At 44.5% G+C, this 25,083-nt stretch overlaps 1 protein-coding gene across 1 annotated transcript in view; it reads right to left on the reverse strand.

Moving 5' to 3' along the window:
• Positions 1-246: 246 nt before the first annotated feature.
• WDFY3 (WD repeat and FYVE domain containing 3) overlaps positions 247-25,083 on the reverse strand; it is a 259,636-nt gene continuing 234,799 nt past the window's right edge. The window contains exons 57-67 of the mRNA XM_010845983.1: positions 24,986-25,083; positions 22,347-22,494; positions 20,981-21,135; positions 19,882-20,040; positions 17,756-17,935; positions 13,246-13,428; positions 11,757-11,853; positions 8,083-8,406; positions 7,353-7,464; positions 6,802-6,999; positions 247-3,602 (exon numbers count right to left, since the gene is read on the reverse strand). Coding sequence (XP_010844285.1) covers positions 3,479-3,602; positions 6,802-6,999; positions 7,353-7,464; positions 8,083-8,406; positions 11,757-11,853; positions 13,246-13,428; positions 17,756-17,935; positions 19,882-20,040; positions 20,981-21,135; positions 22,347-22,494; positions 24,986-25,083 — 1,778 coding nt within the window. The 3' untranslated portion in view covers positions 247-3,478. The remainder of the gene's footprint in view (positions 3,603-6,801; positions 7,000-7,352; positions 7,465-8,082; positions 8,407-11,756; positions 11,854-13,245; positions 13,429-17,755; positions 17,936-19,881; positions 20,041-20,980; positions 21,136-22,346; positions 22,495-24,985) is intronic.

Genomic DNA, 25,083 nt, shown 5'->3' on the forward strand with positions numbered 1-25,083 from the left:
GGCTTTAAAACGTGGATTGCAGTAGAACTGGAGCCAGATCCTAGCAGCCAACACCTCTGCAAGCAGAGACTTTAAGCAGGTGCTTCTGAAAGATATATTCACAACTAGAAAAGAACTACACACAAGTTTTACTGGGCCTCAGTTTTGTTTTTCCTTCTCTGAAGAGCTGGCTCAAAAACTTTTTCTTTTTTTTCTGGGGGTGGTAAATAGGAGATATTTATCTGAAATGGAAAAAAAAAAGTATCTGGACTACTGCATTTAATCATGTATTGTAATTGTGTTACTCTACCTTTTTGCATCAGAGACAGATATACAATGAACATTCAGTTATCACAGATTGCACACTAAGAGTAATTCTTCAGGCCTTTTACACAACCACCAAAGAACAGATATTGGATGCTGCGATACAGTACAAAAGTCCACAGTCAATCCAGTCTTAGCCAGTATCTTCAATTTACTTCTGTTGCTGTACAAATAATCGGCCATTACTAGGGCTTACAAGTTAATAACAGGACAAAAAAATATACATTGCACTGACACAAAAAGTCAGCTGTGTTAATAGTCATGCAACAAGTAACCAAACTTGCTGAAATTAAAAATACTTTCTAAAAACAGTTTTAATGGCATAAATATTTTATACACAGTTCATTTACCCAAACAAAATGTATTTAAATGATACAAAGCAAAAATAAGTTTCTACCAACTTTATACATAAGAAAGTGCAAAATAACTTATCTAGAGTGTTTTGCTATTATCCAGACGGATGGCTGCTGTGGGCAGCTAGTCTCCTCTTCAAAAGCATGACATTATCATGCCACACTACACACAAATGTTAGAAAACATGGATGAATGAGTGGATGGATGGACAAACCACTACAAAGATCAGGCAGAAGCCCTGTGAGGTACTCTCAGAGAAAGAGCATGGACCACACAAAGGTGGGTGTACATGCTGAGAATATATGTTGGTAAACAAATGTACATGGAGCACAGAAAGACATCCAGAGAAACCATTAGTTTATGTGAGTGAGTGTTCTTGGGTGTGTGAGTGATTTGTGATTTCTGCATTAAAAGCAAAAAGGAAAAGAAACCCCACTGAACAAAAACGGTTGCCCACAGCACCAGCTGCCAGAGGAAATACTATCATGAGGGTTTTGGTTTCCACCTTCTAGTTATGGGAGTTGTGTCAGAAAGTTTAAAAGTGTTCATCTCATATAACTTCATATTACATAGAGGAATAACCTTTAAGTAACTACGTACAGACATTCATATATTCAAGTCTTTAAAGAACATCTCTGCCACTGGGTTTGGGGTAAACATGGTTCGTGGACACAAGGAGGATGCCTCTTTTAAAAAGTGTAGAATAACACTGCTACAACTCATCTCTAGGTCCGGACAGGGGCAAAGCCCACGGCTAGGTGAGAGCACAAGTCCTGCAACTGCTGAACACCCAGCATTATTTATTAGAACTGAAGGAAGAAGGTTGGGGGCGGAGGGGGAGGAAGATGGGAGAGAGGGAGACACAGGAAGGAAAACAGAACACAACTCTTCTTCAAGTTAAAGTATTAATGCCAATAATCCTTTTATTAACAAGTATATTTGAACTTTTAGAAATGGAAGTGTTTTCCTCAATTTTGATATGTAATCATAAATAGACGGTAGGCTCAAACCTAAGTAAATAAAGGTGTAAATTTAGTAAGCATAAGGCACTAAAGCAGCCTTTATATTTTTCTCTTGGAGACCTAGTTATCAGGAAGAACAAATTTGTTCTTAAGCTGGTTTCAGCCCATTAGGTACAAGGTTACTGTTGTACCAATGCCTATGCTTGAATGCATGTGCATATATGTGCATTTTAGTGCATAAGTGTGCCTGTCACCAGGGCCTAAAGATGAAAAATCCGGAATGCCAAAGCCGCTGTCCTTCGTGTGATACTCCGAGAGGTGTGAAGGCCTGTCCTTCCTTTCCTGGGCCATAAATGCTTCAATGTTTTTCAAATCACAGGGCTTTTAGATTTGTTCATAATATTATCACTAAATATCTGAAAATGTTAAAATCTAGATTAATCGTTTCATTTGTTTTATATATATATTTATATATGTACATAACACACATTTTAAAAAATCCCACCACCAAAGCCTTTTTTTTCTGTAAACGAAACTTACCTCTTCACCCCCACCAGCTTTAGTCTCCCTGGATTTGTGTGTTCTGTATCCAACTAGTAGAACAAATTAAATAACTAAATATTAAAATACTGTAATTATATTCATAGCAAAAACAAAAAAATAGACATTGATACAGTATAAATCTCACTGTTTTCAGGTAGATGGCATTAAATGGTAAAGGTTAAATATAAGCAGTTCTGACATGATCCAGTTTTACAACAAGGTTTACATGTTAATTCTGTACACTTTTTTCTTTTGTTTTAACCCTTTTTTGGAAAATAAGCTATAGTAGAACATTAGTGTCACCAAAGACACATACTTCTTATGTTCTATGCAAGAGAAGCTAATTTGGGTTACATGCAAATATATTTCCATTAGTTGAGGCAGGGCTGTTTCCTGCACTGCGTGGATTGCCCGACCATCAGGGCGCAGTGCTAAGAACGGATGCTTTGACCACAGGGCAGTCCAAAGAGAAGTCTACGTGGGGCCTCATGACATCAGAACAACACCGAGGTGGTATGTGGCCATGTGCAAGATGCCCAAAGATCGCCAGGGTATCTCAGGGCCAGACTCCTATTCTCCCACACTGTTTCCTAAAGAAGGTCCACATGACATTGTTTTGGTTACTAGCTTAGGTTAAGTGGAGATACCGTGGGCAACTTGAGAAAGGACATCGGGCACACGGGCTGGGCTTGAAAGGGGGAAGGAAAAAAGACCACAGATAATGTCTTTGAGGATTTAAAAAAAAACATATTTATAATTAATTGGTGAGCGATGTCAGACAAACCATAAGTATTTCATTGAATTAGTGGTTTAGTTGGAAGTCTCATGTTACAGGCTGTTAAGTCCTTATTTAGAAAAAAGGCCTTTGTACCTATTTACAATATACACAGTTACTTGCAAAGAAGTCAGATTTACAACCATTTTCTAAAAGCCTTTTTTTTTTTTTTGTAGTCGTTGATTTTTCCAATTGAGGATGAGTAGCTCTACAAAAACGAGACGCAAGAAAAGAACAGTTAATACGTGAGGATTTTCTCTTGGAGACAGCGACTGTTAAGGGAGAGTCGGATATTGAGACGTTGCTCCTGGGAACCACCTCGTCTTCTCGGCAGGTGCTGCCCATCTGCACAGTGCCTGCCCCACGACTGGACTCTACGCCCGTCTAGTCAGTGTTCCCTTTGAATCCCACACTTCAGACGCGCGGTGTGAAGAGATGTGTAAACGGAGACTGTTTCGATGCCCTCCGAGCTGCGAGTTGTGACGGGGGAGGCGGGAAGCGGGGTCTCGCGACTGTGGTCTCCAATCAGCTGGGTGAATCTTCAGCAATTCCGAGGCCCGTCTTCTGAACTCCGCTCATGCTGTAAGTTGTAGTAACAGTTCTGACAGACACGTACTGGGGAGGAGATTTTCAAGCGCTTGATTTCTGACTGAAATCGGCTGCACCTAAAGAAGAGGCAAAACCAAGTAGTTATGGATCTTTTCCCACATCGGACCACTGGGCCCCGAAATGCTAATTTAAAAACAGAATGGACAGCCTGCAGCATAACGCTCAAGACCATGTTGTGTCAGAAGAATGCCAGAGGCCGTACTGGGTCATGTGGTTTTTGACCAAGGACCACGAGGAATGCTGTATTCCTTGTTTCATTCTATGAAGAAAGTGCTAATAGACCAAGGCGAGGCATTTATTTGACAAAAGAGGATTAAAAAAAAAGATTCTCCTACAGGGTGAAGCCAAGGGAAGTGAACAGCTCTGAGGCCATTCTTCCTGTGCAGGACGGAAGTAGGGCATTCTGCCTCATGTCCTGTAACCTTGGGCGGTATCCCAATGTCTTACTTGGAGCCTGACTATTTTCCCTGGGCATTAATGCTCTTACTATTCATTTTAAAAGCTACTTTGGTCAGTCACTGAAGAGTTCTTCTGAGCTTTTAAACACTTTGAGTCACTCTTCAGTCATTTCTTAAACAGGTAGTTTGACTTTTCTGTCTGGTCCAAATGTTCTCATTTTCTGTTTATCTTGACAGAATTTCTTGAGGTGGAATACACACTTAGAGATGTTCAAGTTCTTTATAGAAAGCATTCTTATTCCTGGCATAAAGCAGGATATGACCCTGAATGTGGCACTCCGTCACTTTGAGCTTGGCTTTTCACAAGACTCAAAATTTTATTTTCTCCATTAATCTACCAGTAGAAGTGTCCAGAGAATAAGTGAAGTGCCACCAGCCTTGGGGGTTTAAGGGACTGGACTTTGAGGAGATCCTCAGGAATGCTGGCAAGCTCCCTTAACAGCTCAAGGGTAAAAGGTCACGGCAGGGCTATGCCCTCGGGGACAGCATTCCTTCCATGCCCATTATGTCATCATCAGTCACTTGTTTGGTTGGTTTTTCAAATAAAGCCTCCATTCAACATTTGAGGGCCTGGGATACTTTAAAGAATCACCTACATGTAAACAGTACTTTGAAAATTAAACACTACAAAGTACAGATGTATGTCAGCAGACATATGGAGGTGCTGATTACCAGAAATTACCGGATCACTAGGCTTCACAGAGTGGGTGTCTCAAAGCACAGAAGCTCAAGACAGATTCCTCTGCCATCATGGAAATTCCTGTAAGAAGTGGCTGGCAGCAACTTTCTGCTACCTCACCTTGAATTAGACATCTCAGGAGAAAAGGTTTAAGACATTAATCTGAAAAAAAATTTATAATTATGGTAACACTTTTTACTAAACACCTATACTGACAGATTTGCATCTGGTGCTTTACAAAACTCATATGTGATTTCAGAGAGGGCTAGTAATGTGCTGAGATGACGCAATGGACAACAGCCCAGTGAGCACCCGGGCAGTGTAAACCCAAGACTGTAGTTTTTCCAATAAGCCAAGGCTCAGGACTGGCTCAGGAGCAATGACACACTTTGTGTTTTCTGTGAAAGCATCTTTCGAGTAAGGCAATATAAATATTAGTGAGTACTGCCTGGGGCATCTTTTCTGTTGTCTGCCATGAAAACTAAGGACTGGGGCTTCCCTGATGGTCTAGTGGTTAAGAATCTGCCTGCCAATGCAGGGGACATGGGTTCAATCCCTGGTCCGGGAAGATCCCACATACCTCGGAGAAGCTAAGCCTGTGGGCCACAACTACTGAGCTCACACACCCTAGGACCTGTGTTCTGCAACAAGAGAAGCCCATGTACTGCAATGAAGGGTAGACCACACTGCAACTGGAGAAAGCCCACGAATAGCAATGAAGACCCAGTGCAGTCAAAAATATGTACAAGATACATTATTGCCTGGGAAATCCCATGGACAGAGGAGGCTGACAGGCTACAGTCCAAAAAGGGTCACAAAGAGTTGGACACGACTGAGAGACTAAGCAGGCAAATATCTAAGTAAATAAATGTTAAAAAAAGGAAAGTAAGGCCCGAACATGCATATGTGGGACCCCAGTATATGACAGAGATGCCAAAGAGTCAGTGCATATGGGACAGCTGACTCTTCATACCCAAGAAATGTAAGCGATCCCCACCTCATGTCGTACCCCCAAATAAATTCCAAGTGGATTTGAACCTAAAGACCCAAATGTGAAAAGCAAAACTTTGAAATTTTTAAAAGAAAATGAACAAGGCCATCTTTATGACCTCACTACAGAGAAAGATTTTTTAAGGCCAAAAAAAGAAGCAAAAGTCATAAAACGTAACACATGCTACTACATCAAAATTCTAAACCCGTGTGCCAGAAAAAAACATACATCAAGTTAAAAACACAAGCCATAGACTGGCAGAAGATATCTGCAAGACATATATAAGGCAAAGGATCAGAGCCTAGGATACAAAACAACTCCTCAAGTAGGTGGGAAAAAACAGAAGAGCAAACCCAAAAGGGAAATGGGCCAAGTTACCCAAGAGGAAACTCAAAACTGCCAATAAGCATGTGAAAAGATGTTCAACCTCAGAAACGCTGCAAGTTCAAACAACACAATCTGGCTATCAGATTGGCAACAGTGGAAAAGCTTGGCAGTACCAGGTATGAATAAGCACTGCAGGAACTGACATATCCCGCTGGAGGGAGAGTGAACCGGCACTACTGTTCTGGAGAGTAATGTGGCAATAGCTGCTTAAGCTCAGGGGTATGTCTGTCATCTATCAGTTCCTTTCCGAGGTATCTCCTCTAGGGAAACTCCAGCTTGTGAATGAAGAGGGCATTTATAATGGTGTGCATTGCAGTATTGCTTATTGTTCTGATAAAATGAAAGAAAATCCCTTGAGTCCATCAAGGACCTCCCTCGTGGTCCAGTGGTTAAAAGTCAGCCTGCCAATGCAGGGGACACAGGTTCAAACCCTGGGTGAAGATGATCCCACCCGCCACTGGGCCACTGAGCCCATAATCACATCTACTGAAGCCTGTGCACCTAGAGCCCTGCCTCTGCAAGAAGAGAAGCCACGGTGAGGACAAGCCACGGTGAGAAGAAGCCACGGTGAGGACAAGCCACGGTGAGAAGAAGCCGAGCACCCCAACTAGAGAGTAGCCTGAACCCTCGCTGCAACTAGAGGAAAGCCTGTTCACGGCAGAGACCCAGAGCAACTAAAGATGAATAAACAAAAATTAATTTTTTAATTAAAAGGAAAGAAAGCTTGCATCTCATCTTACTTCTGGCAGAAGAGCTGACCGCAGTTCCTGCAATGGTGCCGTCTTTCCGTGAGAGAGAACCGCACGGAGCAGCCTGAACAGCTGTCCCCTCCTTCGTCCTTCACCCAGTGGTCAGCGGCAGAGCGGCCGGGCTGGTCGCTCACAGACCAGCTGAACACCCGGCCCCGACTGTCGCCCACGAGGATCCTGCTGTGGTCCCTGCAGGAGACATGGCAGAGTCACCGCCACACGGCCGCAGCTCCCTGTGACCCCAGTCCCCAGTGGATGTGTGTGCTGGGGAGGGGTCGAGCATGAACAGGCACAGAACAGCACTGAGCCAGAATGTGCACTTCCATCTCGACTCTCCATGCATCAAACCATGCTGTATCTCTGAAGAACAGAGAAGGCAAAGTTTTTTGGTTTTTGAAATTCACAAGTGAACTCCACACACTGGCAGGTGTCCTGGTGTGCCTGGTATAGCCCCACAGGATAATACAGATGAAACCTGAGCTCCCCAGAGGTGGCTTGAGTGTGGGCGCCTGGGCTGGGCCCCAGGAGAGCTGGCTACTTACTTGGAGACGCCCAATGCAGTGATCTCGGCAGGGTGAGCATTGTCCTTCCGGTCAAAGGCCGTGTGCATGGTCAGCTTACTCCTGAACACGAGCTGCCGTTCCCAGCGGTGCCCTGGGGTGGAAAAGGGCAACACATGACTGATGAAGTGAAGGGAGCCCACGTATGGTAGGTGGCCCCTGACAAAGGGCCCTCAAACTTCAGGGTGCAGCCGAACACAGCTCTGGCAGCCTCTCTGGTTCTTGGTCACTGCGGCCTTGGTTATTAAAGGTCCAGCAGTCTAGCCTGACACTGACCATGGACTCAGTTAGGCCTTCACAAGGACAAACATGGAGAGGGGGAAACCCTCAGTACAAGACACAACTTCTCCAGTTGAGGACGTGGCCCCTAACGCTATTAAAGGTAAAGTTCTCTGTGAATAGAGTTTTATCTATTTATCCGTAATCCACAGCCTACCCATTTTCAACAGCTTTCATAATTTGTGAATGAATGAAGTTTTGGTTTGAGGTTATTTTTCTTTACAAAATGCCCAACATATTGCAAATGCTACTGTAGGACAGAATCTCCAAGGGTCTCTAGGTCCACTTTACACAAGAAGAAACGTGAGGCCCTCTTGGCGGGCGGCCTCGGTCACAGGGATGGGGCAAAGAAGAGCCGAAGCGCTCTGCCTCAGTCCACTGACCCTCGCCAACCCACAACGCTTGAGAAACAGACGTGGGACTTCCGAGTTACCAGGCTTCAATCGGCTGTAATTCCGCGCCTCGATGGGATTGGGGTGGGGGTGGTTAAGGGGAGTCTGAAGATGAGGTCTGCTCTGGCCCTCTGAATAGTTCACAAATATGAAGCCGTCTTTCTCATCGAGGCTGAGCTGATCGGACCAGCGCCTGGAGTCGTCGGAGCCACTGTCGTTACACCAGGTGGCTGTTGCTCGGCAGGAGGCTGCCCGGGGCCGGTGGCTGGTGCTGCTGGGCTGGCTGGGCGTGTCCTTGGGGTCCTGGCTGACGCTCTGCTCGTCGGCTTCGGAATCGCTGCTGTCCTCGTCCTGGGCTTCTTGCCCTGGGTGATGCATTGGGGGAATTAGAAAACACACACACATCATGGTTAGATCTAGCTTTGTCCCACTGGTATTTTTCCTCTACTGGTTAAGACACAAGAGACAGTATTTTAAGCTCAATATTACAATATGCAAAGTTGCTTCAGTTGTTTCCCAGTCTTTGTGGCCCTGTGGACTGTAGCCCGCCAGGCTCCTCTCTCCATGGGATTCTCCAGGCAAGAATACTGGAGTGGGTTGCCATGTCATCCTCCAGGGGACCTTCCTGACCCAGGGATCAAACCCACATCTCTTATGTCTCCTTCACTGGTAAGAGGGTTATTTATCACTAGCTCAAACTGGGAAGCCATAAAGGCAAATAAATTGCCAAAATTTTCAGTTAGGTATGATAGCAAAATGGTAGAACTTCAGAGTTCATAGACTGTTGTGGCCCAGATCCTTAGATCGGCATTTATTCTTTCACGTTCTGGCCAAAGCCTGCCTTTATGAATTTCTCACCACCTGCACCTGCCTCATGGCCACAGCTTAGCTGGACGTGCCCGCTCTGCTCTCCACGCAGCCCTGCTCCTCTTTGCAACTAGTTTTGCATACGCGGGTTGGCCCTGCCTGGACCCATCTTCCCAATATCTGTGTGTTTCGATGTGACCTCTCTCTCAAGACATATCTTAAATGCTTCTTTCTCTAAAATCTTACATGGTTCCTGCAACAGAAAGTTAACTCTCTCTTCTGGGCTCCTTTAACAGCTGTATGGCTCTCACACATTTAAAATTATCACCCCAAACTATCACTTTTAGTCATTATTTCTGCAAGACAGTGGTCAGTTGGAGAGAAGGAGTTCCAGCATGGTGCCTTCCACACAGCAGTCAATATAATGACAGCACAGATGAACAGACTATGGATAGAAATCTTAATTGAGAATTTTGTTCTTCCTCCTCTTTCCATTGTTATTGTGCATTTCTTCAGATCAATTCCCTTGCAATAGTCTACTGGAGGGAAAAGTGGCTTTCCTGGTGGCTCAGACAGTAAAGAATCTATCTGCCTGCAGTGCAGGAGACCCGGGTTCAATCCCTATGTCAGGAAGATCCCCTGGAGAAGGGAATGGCAACCCACTACAGTATCCTTGCCTGGAGAATCCCATGGACAGAGGAGCCTGGCAGGCTACAGTCCACGGGATTGCAAAGAGTCAGACACTACTAAGCAACCAACACTTTCACCTTCTTTCAAATATACATAACTGGAATAAAGGAGAGAGCAAGAACAAGAGAGCAGGGACCTCCCTGGTGGTCCAGTGGTTAAGAATTTGCCTTTCAATGGAGATACAGGTTTGATCCCTGGTCAGGGAACTAAGATCTCACACGCCGCAGGGCAACTAAGCCTGTGTGCCTCCACTACTGAACCCACTCGCTCTGGAGCCCATGAACCTGCGTGTGTCAATGAAGATCCTGCGTGCCACAACTACAACTTGACTCAGCCAAAAACAAACAAACAAACAAGTGAGCAAGCACCAGTCCACTACGCATATTTTTTAACTAGACAAATACTTAATTTGCCTGTGGTAAAGTCTGCCTGCAATGAAGTAGACCCAGGGATCAAACCTGAAGATCCACCCGAAGGAGGAAATGGCAACCCACTCCATTATTCCTGCCTGGGAAATCCCATGGACAGAGGAGACAGTCCATGGGATTACACAGAGTTGGACATAACTGAGCGATTAACACTTCTACTAACGTTAGTAATCTGGTTGGCTAATTTCAGGGTTTTTTTTTAACCCAATGGCTTATGATCATGGAAATCTTCAAACAGTGGTCTTTGACACGGGTTTGATTTCCAGAGAGCCACTAGCTCTCTTTTTCATCTGGGGCCCTGCCCTTGAGTCCTACCACTTTGACATGGTCCCAAGTTAACCCCTTCTGTGGGGTGCTCTCCGCCTCTGCCACTCCTGCCAAACTTTGTCCACAATGTGAAAACATAAAGAGGACGAAGACATACAAATGTCTCTCCTCCCTGAATCTGACCCCTTCTTCTCTCCTTATTTGTATTTCCCTGTTTTTCACTTACAAGCTTTGTTAAGAAGAAGGGAGAGGGACATACTTCTCATTAGACTGAACAGTCAATGTCTGACACACAACAGTTATTAACTCTCAAATACTAACAACTGAATTCTGAGTGTAGGTCTTCAAACACCCAGATGGCTTTCTTCTTAGTGGAGCTGCAACTGTCTATGTGGAAATTTACACACATTAAAGTAATACAAGCATTACAATGTCCTGTTCATCGGTTCTGGCAAAGAAAATAAAAGCTACTGTCAGCTTACAAGGAGAAGGATTTGTGTCTTTCTGATAGTAAGTCTTTTCCCTTAGCAACTTCCTCATATTGTCAAACTCATGCTGAATTCTCAATGTACAAAAATTAGTCATGGAGAGATGATCTAGAGATTGAACTTAAAGCCCCGTTCCTTTCTACGAAGAGTCTTGGACCAGTTGATCTAAATCAGCGAGAGGTACTTCTCTGGAGACTCAGTAACCCAAAGCATACCTTAGCTTGATTATTTGGTGTCATTTCCAAACATTCTGTGTGTGTATATATACACACACAAATAAATCTATATTTCACTGGAAAATGTTAAAGTGCTTCACAAACAGCAGATACAGAACAAAGATTGGGGCTTCCCTGGTGGCTCAGTGGTACCAAGAACCTGCCTGCCAATGCAGGAGATGTGGGTTTAATCCCTGGGCTGGGAAGATACCCTGGAGGAGGAAATGGCAACCCACTCCAGTATTCTTGCCTGGGACATCGATGGCCAGAGAAACCTAGTGGGCTATAGCGCATGGGGTCGCAAAGAGACGCACATGACTTGGCGACTAAAAAACAAGAATACAGATCACCAGGTTTCTGTCTGATGAAAGCCCGTTCTGAGGGGGTCTAGGGCATAGACTCTGGTCTGTCTCTGTGAATAGTTTACAAACATGATGCTGCCCTGTCACTCACACGGAGCTGTTCAAGTGATGGGTGGCACTGAGGTGTGGCTCCCTGACTCACTGGACAGTGGACTCTTGGACCTGCTTTGTATTTCTCAGAATGGAAAGGCCAAGCCTCTGGTATTCTGGGAAGCTTGTAACTGTATGTATCGTGGGATGCGAAAGCTGACCATGAGACACTACCACTCGGGGCATTGCCTGATGAACCAGAGAACTCTGAGCCTGCCAGGCTGCTTTGCACACCAGATGGTTAAGACCACTTCTGACAGCAATGCCCGACCTCCGGCTCTTGCTCACCTTGGTTGATGTAAGTTTTCATAAGGATTAAAAAAAAAGAAACATGAAAATTACTGCAAAACTTAGAAAGTATTCAATACCGATTTGTGCTTCTGGACAGTCTTCCTGCATTTCGAGGACTTCAGCAGGCTCAGGGGCTGGTGTTTCAGGAACTTGCAAAAATTCCATTCTCCAAAACTGAATTTAAATAAGCATGGGAACAAAACAACACAATTGAACAGATTACAGAAACAATTTATGAGTTACTGCATGAAGATGGATTCTCAGGGTTAAATAGGTAACCTGATTTCTCTTATTATGTACCGTCAGGTTTCCCTGTATCTTGAAAAATGTGGCAGGGACTGCTTACAAATTAAACAGTTCTCCCCAGACTGTGTTGCATGAGATGTCAGTGAGTTTTTCATAGTCAAGGGAAAAGGAATGGGGTCAAAGAGATTTCAGAAACACAGTTAAACTATGTACACTTCCTTATTTCCTACAAAACCCCTGTGAGCCTTGCATACACTGATACATACTTTACACCTCCAAGAAGGTGTACAGGAAGTAGGAGCCTCAGACATGTTTGGCTAGGGTGCTCTTCATGATGCCTCAGAGACGGAGTAATTTGGAATGCTGCTCTGCAGGCCTGCGGCTTTGGGGGTGTGCCCATAGTCTGAGAGTAGAGTGTGGCCGGGGAGTGGCCGATGGCTTCATTGTGTAGCTCTGCTTATGACTGTGATTACAAGGGCAGCAACCATCTGCTCTCTCCTTTTACAGAGCATAATTAAAGAAGGACATAAAGAAAAATCTCCCGAGAGAAACACCTAAGTATTAGAACAGACTAAAAAGGTAAACAGTCTGTGGATTCCATTTTTGGTAGAGGCCCAATGCATGAATGCATCAGCTTCCCTGGTGGCTCAGACAGTAAAGCTTCTGCCTACAATAAGGGAGACCTGGGTTCGATCCCTGGGTTGGAAAGATCCCCTGGAGAAGGAAATGGCAACCCACTCCAGTACTCTTGCCTGGAAAAATCCCATGGACAGAGGAGCCTGGTAGGCTACAGTCCACGGGGTGGTGAAGAGTTGGACACAACTGAGTGATTTCACTTTCTTTTCAACACATGAAAACTAAGAAAAGGATAAATGGATCTAGGATTCAGTAAAATCGCCCAGGATCTGAGACAAGAAAGAAATGGATGATGTGAGGGCCCTGGAAGCATGATCGAGCTCTGTGATTCTCTGCAGAGAAGAGACGGTTCGCATTTTCCCTAAGAAGCCTTCTGACGGGCTGAAAGGCCAATACTTGGGCAGCTGACATTTCTAGCAATTGCAGCGTGACAGGGAAATGGTGTCTAAGTGATCCTGTGTCAAGTGGTCAATAGCACTAACACATCTGCTTAATGGGGGAAAAAGAGGCCAAGTCACTGATGCTCCCCACGTCTGATAACCCAGTGGCCAAGGTCTACATCTGAGCGCAAGTTTGCTAAACAGCAGGACAACCTCCAGGTGTCTTCACCTGCGGACAGGTACAGAAGCTTTGAGTGAACCAGGGCAGCAAACACCCTGGAGCATGTGCTCACAGCGGACCTACCCGGACCACGCCATCCGAGTGTCCCGTGACGATGACGTTCTGCGTGTCCCACTCGTTCATCTCCGACACACAGCAACAGACGATCTGCTGGCTCCTGCCTGTGAACGTGTTCACACTCACGACGGGGTTCCCGTTTATGCTCCACACATGGATGTACGTGCCGGCGCAGGACACGATGTCCCCCTGAGATGGGGAAGAGAAACGTCACTCCCAGCAGAGGACATGCTCCTTTCAGAAGCAACCGAATCTTTGGTCTGGCTCTCGAGAACCACTGGTTCTAAGTGCTTTGACTAGTGACTGGGTAGTTTCTGAGGTAGCCTGGAATCCAGAGCTTGCTGACCTAGAAAAAAATGCCCTGAACAGAGGCCTCTTTAAGAGTTCAAGGTGGCATGAAGACTGGCCAAGGTGATCTGGTGGTGAAGGTGGAAGCCCTTTCACACACTCAGCAGAGCCCTGCTGCATTCTATGTCAAAGCTATCTGTAATCTGAGGAGGTGATAACCACTCTCTTACCTCTTACTGTTTACAAAATCTATACCTTCCACCAAGAGGTAGGAACCCACTTAATTTTATAAAATGAGCCCAATCACAAAAGCCACAGGGTAGAAGAGAAATCTGTTACTTTGGTGCAGCTGGGACTCTCCTTCAATAAATGAAAAGATGAAATCTTGGTAACACTGTAATATCCTATTACAAATGTGTATTCACAATAGAGAAGAAGAAAGCTAGTATGTAGGTCATTTCTTGGCACAGTGAATAAACCCTAAGACTCCCTGAGCTGAGAAGTCAGTTTTTCATGAGTACCAAAGATAGGGGGGAAAAAAAAAATGAAGCTTTTCCTTCAAATTCTACCAGTTTGGTGAAAAAACAACCCACTTCTGTTAAAGGAACTAAGCTTCTTCCTGAAGCATCAATGGTGTGTCGGTTAGTGCGCTGGGCCCTTTAGACACCCCAAAGCTTTTACACCATCCCAGGCAGCCTCTCGTATCCCTGAGATAGTCTGACAGGAGTGATGCTAGGTCTGACTTCAGAAATGATCTGGTGGATTTCAGTACAGCCAGTGGGCGTAGGACAATGTACAGAAATTGGAAGATGGTCATCAAAAACAATAAATATGCCAGCAAATTTGGAAAACTCAGCAATGGCCAAGGACTGGAAAAGATCAGTTTTTATTCCAATCCCAAAGAAAGGCAGGGCCAAAGAATGCTCAAACTACTGCACAATTGCACTCATTTCACAAGCTAGCAAAGCAATTCTCAAAATTCTCCAAGCCAGGCTTCAACAGGATATTAACCGAGAACTTCCAAATGTTCAAGCTGGATTGAGAAAAGGCAGAGGAAGCAGAGATCACATTACCAGCTTCCACTGGATCATAGAAAAAGCAAGAGAACTTCAGAAAAACATCTACTTCTGCTTCACTGACTACGCTAAAGCCTTTGACTGTGTAAATCACAACAAACTGTGGAAAATTCTTCGAGATGGGAATACCAGACCACCTCTCCTACCTCCTGAAAAACCTGTATGTAGGTCAAGAAGCAACAGTTAGAACCAGACATGGAAAAATGGACTGGTTTCAAATTGGGAAAGGAGAACATCAAGGCTGTATATTGTCACCCTGCTTATTTAACTTCTGTGTAGAGTACATCATGCAAAACGCTGGGCTGGATGAAACACAAGCTGAAATCAAGATTGCCAGAGAAATATCAACAACCTCAGAAATGCAAATGACACCACCCTTATGGTAGAAAGTGAAGAACTAAAGAGCCTCTTGATGAAAGTGAAAGAGGAGAGTGAAAAAGTTGGCTTAAAACTCAACATTCAAAAAACTAGGATCATGGCATCCAGTCCCATCACTTCATGGCAAATAGATGGGGAAACAATGGAAACAGTGACAGACTTTACTTTTTTGGGCTCCAAAATCACTGCAGATGGTGAATGCAGCCATGAAATTAAAAGATGCTTGCTCCTTGGAAAAAAAGCAATGGCCAACCTAGACAGCATATTAAAAAGCAGAGACATTAACTTTGCTGACAAAGGTGTATCTAGTCAAAGCCATGGTTCTTCCAGTAGTCATGTATGGATAAGAGAGTTGGACTATAAAGAAAGCTGAGTGCCAGAATTGATGCTTCTAAACTGTGGTGTTAGAGAAGACTCGTGAAAGTCCCTTGGACTGCAAGGAGATCCAACCAGTCCATCCTAAAAGAAATCAGTCCTGAATATTCATTGGAAGGACTGATGCTGAAGCTCCAATACTTCAGCCACCTTATGTGAATAGCTGACTCAATAGAAAAGACCCTGATGCTGGGAAATGATTGTGTGCAGGAGGAGAAGGGGATGACAGAGGATGAGATGGTTGGATGGCATCCCCGACTCAACGGACATGAGTTTGAGCAGGCTCTGGGAGACAGTGAAGGACAGGGAGGCCTGGCGTGCTGCAGTCCATGGGGTTGCAAAGAGTTGGGCATGACTGAGCAACTGAACAACAGCAACATCAAGAACAGAGGAAAGCCAGAAACGAAACAGCAGGACCCAGGCAAGAGAGAAGGTAAGGGAAGGCAGGCGTGACCCAGTGCTTTTCCAAACCACTGTCTATGCTGGTCTTGCTACTGTTCCTTCCCCTTCTCCCCCAGTTTACCAAGGTGGCAAGAACCAAACAAAAACCACAGTGAGCAAAGCACTGCTGTGTCTACCTCTGGATCAGCCCCTTGAACCACCTCTGACGACGAGTGTCAGCAACTGAGTTTTAATTAATGGGTTCAGTCTCTGTAGGAGATGGGAGGCTGCCACCCCATGATGTACTATGCAAGACATTCTGCAATTACTCCAGGGTGCCTCGATTAGAGTGCGTCTGAGCAAACCCTGTGGTTAGGCGGGTTGAGAGTAAGGAGAATTAAAGGGCAGCTGCAAGGCAGCTTATGCCCAAAGTGTAGACTGCACTAAGGCAGACTTGATGATGGCTATAAAACTGTAACAGAAATAGAAATCTTCTCATGAGTGCTGGAGATGACAAATGAGTCTTCAAAGGGAAACTAACATGTCCATAGTGTCCGTAGCAACTACTGCAGTCTAGTGAGTGGATGCTGGCCTCAGTGACAACTAACTAGAAATAAAATCCTCAGCATTTAAGAACAATCATAAAACAAAATGCTTGAAATAGTGCAATTATGCATTTGACTCAGAGCAACACAGTGAAGATGAGAGTGGTTCTGCTGCACTGACATTTCCATAAACCTCCTCTTAGATGCCTTTGCAGGAGCAACCGAAGGTACTATTTTAAAAAACATTTTAGGCCTTTCAAATATATATGAAAACAAATTTGACTCTCTTATCCCCACAGGCTCCCCACTCATTCCTGACTGTGATTACTCGTATTATTATGAGACAATCTAAGTGACATTAACTGGCCTTCCCTGGTGGCTCAGTGGTAAAGAATCCACCTGCCAATGCAGGAGATGCAGGTTCTATCCCTGGCCCTGGGTCGGGAAGATCCCCTGGAGGAGGGCATGCAACCCACTCCAGTATTCTTGCCTGGAGAATCCCCATGGACAGGAGCCTGGCGGCCTACAGTGCATGGGGTCACAAGAGAGTCAGACAAGACTTAGCAAGTCCACGGCGCAACTGCAAGTGCCATTAAGTAGCAATGAGTGAATTTCCTTTTTTTTTTTTTTCTGAGTGACTGCAAGGTATTTGACTGAAAGTACAGTACTCAATATTCAGAATCTTCCGGTATAAATTAAAGATATGCCTCCTTTGAAAGGAAAGCTGCCCGTGGCTGATGGTATGACAAAGCTAGGACCACTCTGTGTCACTAGCGCGATGCCTGGTGGGGCTGACAGCAAGGGTGGGAGTGAATATTTACAGCCAGGAAGTGATGAGCTTGGGGGTTCTCATTAACTTGCACATGTGAGACTGACCTGCACATGTGAGAATTTGTGCCCTGGACACAGGGACCTCATTCTAAACCTACCCCGAATGTTCCCTGCTTCCCATCACCCAAACCAATGACTTTTTCCCCCTCCTTGCCCAGTCTGCATGGAGGCTCCTATGCCAGCACATTTATTTTGTTCTGTTTCACTGTATTTTCGAGAGCCATTTTTTTTTCATACCTTTGGAATCTGTTGTGAAAACCGTTTTACAACAATTTTTCTCTTGTTTGGGTACCCAAATATTACTCTCCTCACTTTATAAATACTTTGAACGTATTTCATCAAACTTCAACAATTTTAACAAATCCCACAAATTCCTTGCTTTTAAAAAAGCGCATTCTAGACTGTTTTATTTTGAACCAAATCTTGCTCTTTGAAGTATGGCTGCAATGATTGGATTGTAAGACAGAACTGTTTCCGGGGTTACAAACTTTAATGTCCATTTGCTTTTGTAAACAGCATCTAAACCAGGTGGCTTTTATAAGACGCATGTCCATCAGCTTACAGAGTAGAGTGATTTTGTATTTATGCTGGCCAGAGCTACGTGTTCCTACACACAAACCAAGTGAGCAGTTTACAACTTACGGTTAATTCATTGATACACAGAGCAGACACGGGAGCCCGGTGGCCTCGGAGCTGGGTTAGGAATGACAGCTTGTTCAGGTCCCAGATGATGCAGGTTCGGTCTCGGGACCCGCTGACGATGATGTGATAGGCTAACGACGCGGTGGCACAGGTAACCGTATCCGTGTGGCCAAGTAAGGCCTAAAAGGGGAACAGATGAGACCAGGCTGATCACGGTGGCCATGTTCCTTACTGGACTCCAAAGAGCTGGGTGCGCTGCGAACCGAGAGGCTAGCAGGGAGCGCCTTGCGCAGCAGCGTCTGGAAGGCCCTCATTCTTCTCTCGCCACTGTCCCTGCTTCCCCCACCAGGGGTAAGAGACAAGTGTGGAGGACTTGGGAGATGCCACTCTCCATTAAAATCCTACCTCTCTCCTGGCCTCAGCCCAGGATCTCAGAAGGAAGGGAGAGTTGCAGTTGCAACCCCGCTGGGGTTTTCTCACACTTCCTGTCTCCACATGGAGATGTATCGATCATAGTCCCCAAATTCAGAATTTAAACTCTGAATCTATTCTTTTCTGCTGTTGATTCCTCTAAGTCCATTCTACAGAACTACAATTGGATGTGTTTTTTAAAAATGTAAGTGTGTGGTTTTAACACGTGGTCCCAGGAAGATACAGGGAAAATGCAGCTCTGACGTGTCTGGTGAGCACCTGTTAGGAGCTGGACACACCTGGGTGTCTCCTGCACCTGAGAGGGACCTGTTCTCAAACCAGAATAAATACGTTTCTCTTTTGCTGGGATATGAAGAGAAACAGGATCCAGGGAAATGGTAGTGCAGGAAAACAAACATATTGAAGGAAAAGATTCAGATGACTGTTAGGAATTTCTAAGTATTTAGTATTTATCAAATTCTGGTGATGCACACACCCTTACTATGTACTTGGCAAACCCAAAAGGCTGTTCGAAGTGAGAAGTAGTTGGCACTGAGGGGCTAACAGGCACGCTAGCTAGCTTTGAAGCCCATTTTCTAAATTGAAAATATCGTAAGCAGGAGCGTTTGGACCAGCCAACTGCACTGAGAGCCTTGCACCTGCTCACGTGGAGACTGTGTCTCACAAGGACTCACCTTTAGACCCAGCAACCACTGAAGTTTCTGGACAATAGAGATGGTCACTGCAGTAAGCAAGAGGAGCTCAATTCTTTCTATAGGTATTGAAAACAGCACTGTTTGTCTGAGGCTAGTTTTAAAATAGCTTTGGAATCACACAGAACTGAATTTATATCCTGGCTTTACCACAAGGTGTGACGTGGGCCTGTGTCTTAAGTTCCCTAAGCTGTGGTTTTTCCAGGTGTTAATTAGCTCAGGCTGCTGATCGTCTTGTAGAAATGTCAGGACTGCAGTTTTACATTTTTTAAACTCCCAGCACAGTGCCCTGAACATGGCAGGTGTTCAGTAAATGGCAGATATTACTGTTACACTACTTTTAAAATTTGTTATCACAGAAAACACCTAGATGTAAACTCCATTAAAAAGAAACTTACAGTAGATTCACTTATAAATCAAATATTAAAAAGGTGATGGCTTCATGATAAAAGAATTCTTGCTTTGATTAAACATTTATGATTGATAGAGTCAGCTCATAACAAGTGATCAAAAATACTTGTTAATAAAATCACCAATGGTTTTTCTGAATACATTTCATGAATTTGCCATGTTCTCAAGAATATTATACACGAAGAAACAGAAAAAACAAAAATCAACGACTTAATGGTATAGATAAGTGAAAAGCATCCAGAAAAGAAGTTATTATGAATCAAATTGCAAATATAACTGGTTTGCAAGAATTTAACCTATATATAACTCTGAAAAACATTGACATTACTTTAATATATTAAAAAAAAAAACTATATCACCTAAAGATATCTTGCTTCAGATTTTAAAAAAGGACAGCTTGGATCATCTTTAGAAATAGTATCCTCTGATTTTTCATTTATATTTTTTAAGATCCATTTCTAGCAAAAGAACACACATTTTTTGGTCTTGTCCATTAATGTCTAAATTGCCTTGGAATTAAGGAAGTTTTTCAGTTTCTCTAGAGCATGAGCGAGGGGGGTGGAACAGGTCCACCATTTCACATTCTGTTACCTGTTTGAGAGTGAGAGTCTTAGCCTTTTCTTTCGAGGTACTCATCTCCCAAACACACACCACCGTACTTGTTCCACCCGTGATGACCAGCTTGGGGTTGGGGCAGATCGCACAGAGAATCTGGCCCCACTCCGACAAACATTCATAAACAGTCACTACCTGTAAAATAGAAGAGATGTGAGACACATGCCATCAAGCACTACAAGCTTCTGAGACACGACGAGCATACCAAATGAAAGTAACCTCTATTTGGGTCCCTCCTGGGCAAATACCTGTGTCCTGCAGGTACCTGCTGGGCTGGTTCCCTAAAGCTCTACTCTGAACTACACCCTACAGCCTCCTAACTATAGCTGGTGTCGAAAATCATAAGAAGAAGCACTTTGTTCATATTGGGGGTCTCCAGTTTTTCCAGTCAGGGAAAAAGATATTCCGATTGTGTGACTGAAAATGACGTTTAGGTTGTGTGATACTATGTGAGATGCAGGGGGTGATCTGGTGAAAGGATGCATCCGCTGTAGCAGGTAGAAGGTAAAAGGAAACCGTGAGTGCTGCTGCTGATGACAATGTGACTGAACAGAACTGTGTTACAGACACTGACTGTGTCCCTCATGCATTCAGGAGAGGACTGTCAAGGGGCAAATATGACTCCAAAGGATCACTTAGGTATTGCCTCTCCAAGAGATGCTGATGGGACTCAAAATGGTAGCCGCAACTGCTTCTTAGGGGAAGGGCGGCAGGTTTTCTGCCAGCCATTGAAGAGTGCCGATATGTAAGTGGGACAGTGACGCAAAAGGAGGCTCTTCTGGTTGGCAGAAATACTGAACACCTGGTTGGCGAGGGCCCCCTGGAGGAGTTCTTGGAGTGGAAGGCAAACTGCTAGGTCCTGGTACACAACCTTCCAGGAGAGGCTTTTCTGCAGGAAACGTGACTCGCCCACTAGCTCCTCTATCCTCATGGGATGCAGTGAAGCTCTCCCTTCCTCTGGCCTGGGGAAAGCAGCTGAGAAGCCCTTGGCCTGAGCTATCCCCACCCCCATGAGGCAGGATCTCCAGGCCACAGAAGAGCAGGATGACATAAGTGAGCAAGCAACAGTGCAAACCTTGTCTGACTCATAGGTCCCCAGCCTGCAGCTGAGGTCCGCGTAGCCCCAGGCGAAAGTCTTGTTCCAGGTTGGTGGGATAAGAACCTTATTCTGTTCTACCGCAAGAATGCCTTTGTCTGTACACACGATTTGTCCCACAGGCTCTTTGAGTTCTACAAAAAATAAATCAACATATTAGAACCAGTATAGGGAAAACTAACCTCCTTATCCCAGAGAGGAAGGTAGAGAGTGTTAGTTGTCTCCGACTCTTGTGACCCCCTGGACTATAGCCCACCAGGCTCCTCTGTTCGTGGGCTTCTCCAGGCAAGAATACTGGAGTGGGAAGCCATTTCCTCCTCCAGGGTTATCTTCCCAACCCAGGGACCAAACTGGCGTCTCCTGCATCTCCTGCCTTGGTGGGCAGATTCTTCACCACTAAGGCCACCGGGGATGCCCACAGGGGAGGGGAGGTAAAGGGACCTCAAATATTCAGACAAATCAAGCATCTCGACACCCACATAAACACAAAATGACCTGAGAAGGAAGCAGGGTGTGGCTTTCGATGGAGTCTTCTGCAGACCCACTGGGCAGATGTCGACCCTGACTGGTGTCTCCAGCCTGCCTGGCTATGGACACTTGCTTGGGTTTGGCTCCCAGCCACCAGGCCCACCTTTTGATCCCGAGGACTGCCAGAGTGCTCTGGGATGCTCCCAGAATGCCACACAGACCTCCAAATGACCTAGGCCTTCAGCTCCACCCAGCCCTAGACTTCCTGAAGGAAGGCCAAGACTCCAGCCAGTGCTCCAGAGCCATCTCTGGGCAGTGGCTGGAGCTGGCGCAGGGCAGAGTCTGTGGAATGAGACAGGCGGCAGAGAGCTGGGCGCCCATCCAGACTTTGATGCTCCAGTTTTTGGATTTAAGTGACAACTTCAAGACTCTGCAAAACATTTTTTTTTTCATTCAAAGGGGAAAAAAATCTACTTGGAAAAGTAATTTAAAATAACTTACAATAACAGTAGATGAAAGAAGCTTTTAGTTGGCATGTTAAAAATACAAGTCTTCTTACTGCTATTTCTAAATTGGCAGAACATGTGTAAATGAAGATGGCAGAAGTTTTTCTACAAGTTGAATTATAAGATTTGGTATACTAGTTTTCAGTACCCTAGCAGAGAGGAGAACCTGTTGGGTTTCTTTCGGATGCAAAATCCAACAGGCAGAAAGAAGAGACGAGAAAAGGAAAAGGAGACTCTAACAAGTATTTGGTGGTTTTAGCACTTATTACAAATGACACTGTTGCTGAGAAGCAAATTTGTTATTGCTTAACTAGGATTATTAAACAGTCGCACAGAATCATCCATCAGAAGCTCATTCCCTGTCACTTTACCTTTTACAGGTGTTAGTGAAGGCCTCAGGTTGTCCAGATGATGAAAAAAGATCTTGTCACTGGCAGACCCTGGCGGGACGGAGGCCCCCGCATTGTCTCCGTTGAGTCGACTCCTCACTCGCTTGGGTGGATGAGGTTTTTTAAATAACTGGTAAGACAGAAGACAACACGTTTTATAATGAAAGCTAACATTTATTAATCAGCCCTTTTATTTGCCAGATATTTTGTTGCTATTTCACTTAAGCTTCACAACAGCCATTAGGTATCACATTATCACATTTTATACTTGACGAAAGAGATTTAAAGAGGCTCAGAAGGTTGCCATCTGAGATCTCATACCTCAGTAAGTGGGGACAAGACTCGGATACTCAAGTTTGGGTTACCATCAAGCTCTATGCTACACTGATTTCATGATAATTTTTCAAAAGTAAATTAATCTCTTCAAATAACAGTCAGTTGAAAATTATTTTTCAGTGATGTTTAAAAATGAACCCATCCTTTACAGACCGATACCGTTCTGGGCAATGGAGAGCAGGCAGCCATTCTAACTGGGTTACATCTGGCGCCAACACAGGCTTTATGGATGTGACATCATTCCTATCTCATTTAGGTGCTACTAATTTGCTCAGTATGAATACGGTTGCCTTCTTTTTACTTTGTGATGATGTAAAAGAAAAAAAGATCTTTGTCATTTCTGTTTAGTATTTCTAAGGGATTGAAAAGTATTAATGTGCATTTAAGATGACTGCTTTTCAAATACTGTACATTTTCTAAATAGGCAGAGTCATTCCTGTTTGAAAACTGATATTTGAGGAAGATATTTGGAAAATCTTAAGATGAAATGAGATTTAGAATCACCACAACACCATCACAGTCTATTTATTTGACATTGAGTTTCCAGGAGAAAAAAACAGGAAAAAATATGTTTATAAAGATACACATCTGAGGCTCCCAAAGCTTTAAAGATGTAATTCCCATTTTATCTACATACACGGCATAGGATCAGAGTTCATTTCTTTCTTTTTTTTTTTTTTCAGTGATTCCAGGTTTAATCAAGGGTGGGGAAGGCGCTGCATGGCTGCTTAGAGAGGCCCCATAGCAGCCAGCAGCCTGGGCCCCACGCGGAGCATCTACTTTTTATTCTTCAGAGACTAGACTCCGAAGCTGTATTAAAATACCCACATACTTTCAAATATGTTCATGAATGAACCTTTACTGAAGACCTTTATGAGGTACCTGAGGATAAAGCAGGCCAGGCAAGCATATATAAGGATAAATTAACATGACGACGACAAAGCTTAGCTATTCTGAGGGACGGTTACACTTGGAAGTACTCTCCATTAGTTCCTGGAATGTCCTAGAAATATGTTAGTATCCAAACCCTATCTCCCAGACTATCTGCCTCTTAAACTCAAAAGTGGGGCAAAAATCCTGCAACAGTGCATATCTGTTTCCCAGAAGGTTTCCCAGAAGGTTATGAAAAATGGTTCCTGCACATGTAACCCTCAAAGAAGGGAAAGGCTTAACTAAGGTTCTTCTGGTGTGATTCCAGCTCATCAACAAATGTTTCACTTTAGAAGTAAACCTGGTTCCTGCACTGGGGGATCAGATTGCACTGTGAGTGGTGGAGTCACAGGCTGTCCACTGTCTATCGTGGCTTTTCCATAAACAAAGACTTGTCATTGTTCTGTGTTCCCAGCTGTCAACTGTGGAAACCTCAAAGTCAGTTAACCTACAAAAAGGGAGTCCAGGAGAGATCTTGAACAGAGAAGGACAGCCAGGGTCAAAATGAAGAGGCCAGGGCACTTGGGGGAAAGGCGGTGGTCTTAACAGCAAGCAACGCGAGGCTTCTCCACCGTGTTGTGGTTTCTTCTGGCACATCTTGCCCTCCTCGTGGGCCCGGAACAATGGGGATAAAGGATGAGATGAATTCCCTTAGTGACTCAAAAGGAGGCTCTTCTGGTTTGCAGAAACACTGAATACCTGGTTGGCTAGGGCTTCCTGGAGGAATTCTTTGAGTGCAAGGCAAAGTGCTAGCCTCTGGTACACAACCTTCCGAGAGGCTTTTCCACAGGAAACGTGACTTGCCCACTAGCTCCTCTATCCTGATCAGATGTGGTGAAGCTCTCCCTTCCTCTGGGTTGTGGAGGAGCAGCTGAGAAGCCAGTTTCCTGCCGAATCTCATGTGGGGACAAGAAAGCATGCCCTGCCACTAGTCTGTCAAGGAAAATCCTCTTTGACTAACAAAATTTCTATTTTTCTGGACTGTAAAAGGGAGGAGAATGTAATAATCTAGGGACCCACTGCAACTACTGGGCAATATTCACAGTTCTTAATTAAAAACTTGGTCCAAAGTTAATTACTATATGGTCATCTACCATCCGTAGATATATTGTTCAGTCGCTAAGTTATGTGTGACTCTTCCATGGACTAGGTCCGTGGGATTCTCCAGGCAAAAATACTGGAGGGGCTGCCATTTTCTTCTCCAGGGGATCTTCCCGACCCAAGGATGGAACCTGCGTCTCCTGCATTGGCAGGCAGATTCTTTACCACCGAGTCACTGGGGAAGCCCACAGACATAAGACAGAGCTTAAAAAATGTAATAGAAAATATCAACGATAAGGAAAAAACAGCCATACCTGTTTAGGGATCTGCCCAAAGTTATTAATGAACCCTATGGTGGCTGTTTCCTTGAGGGGGTCATTTATGTTGTAGATATCCACTTGACCCTCATAGA

Source organism: Bison bison, unplaced genomic scaffold, assembly GCF_000754665.1.
Source record: "Bison bison bison isolate TAMUID 2011002044 unplaced genomic scaffold, Bison_UMD1.0 scf7180017864228, whole genome shotgun sequence".
Lineage (NCBI taxonomy): Eukaryota > Metazoa > Chordata > Mammalia > Artiodactyla > Bovidae > Bison > Bison bison.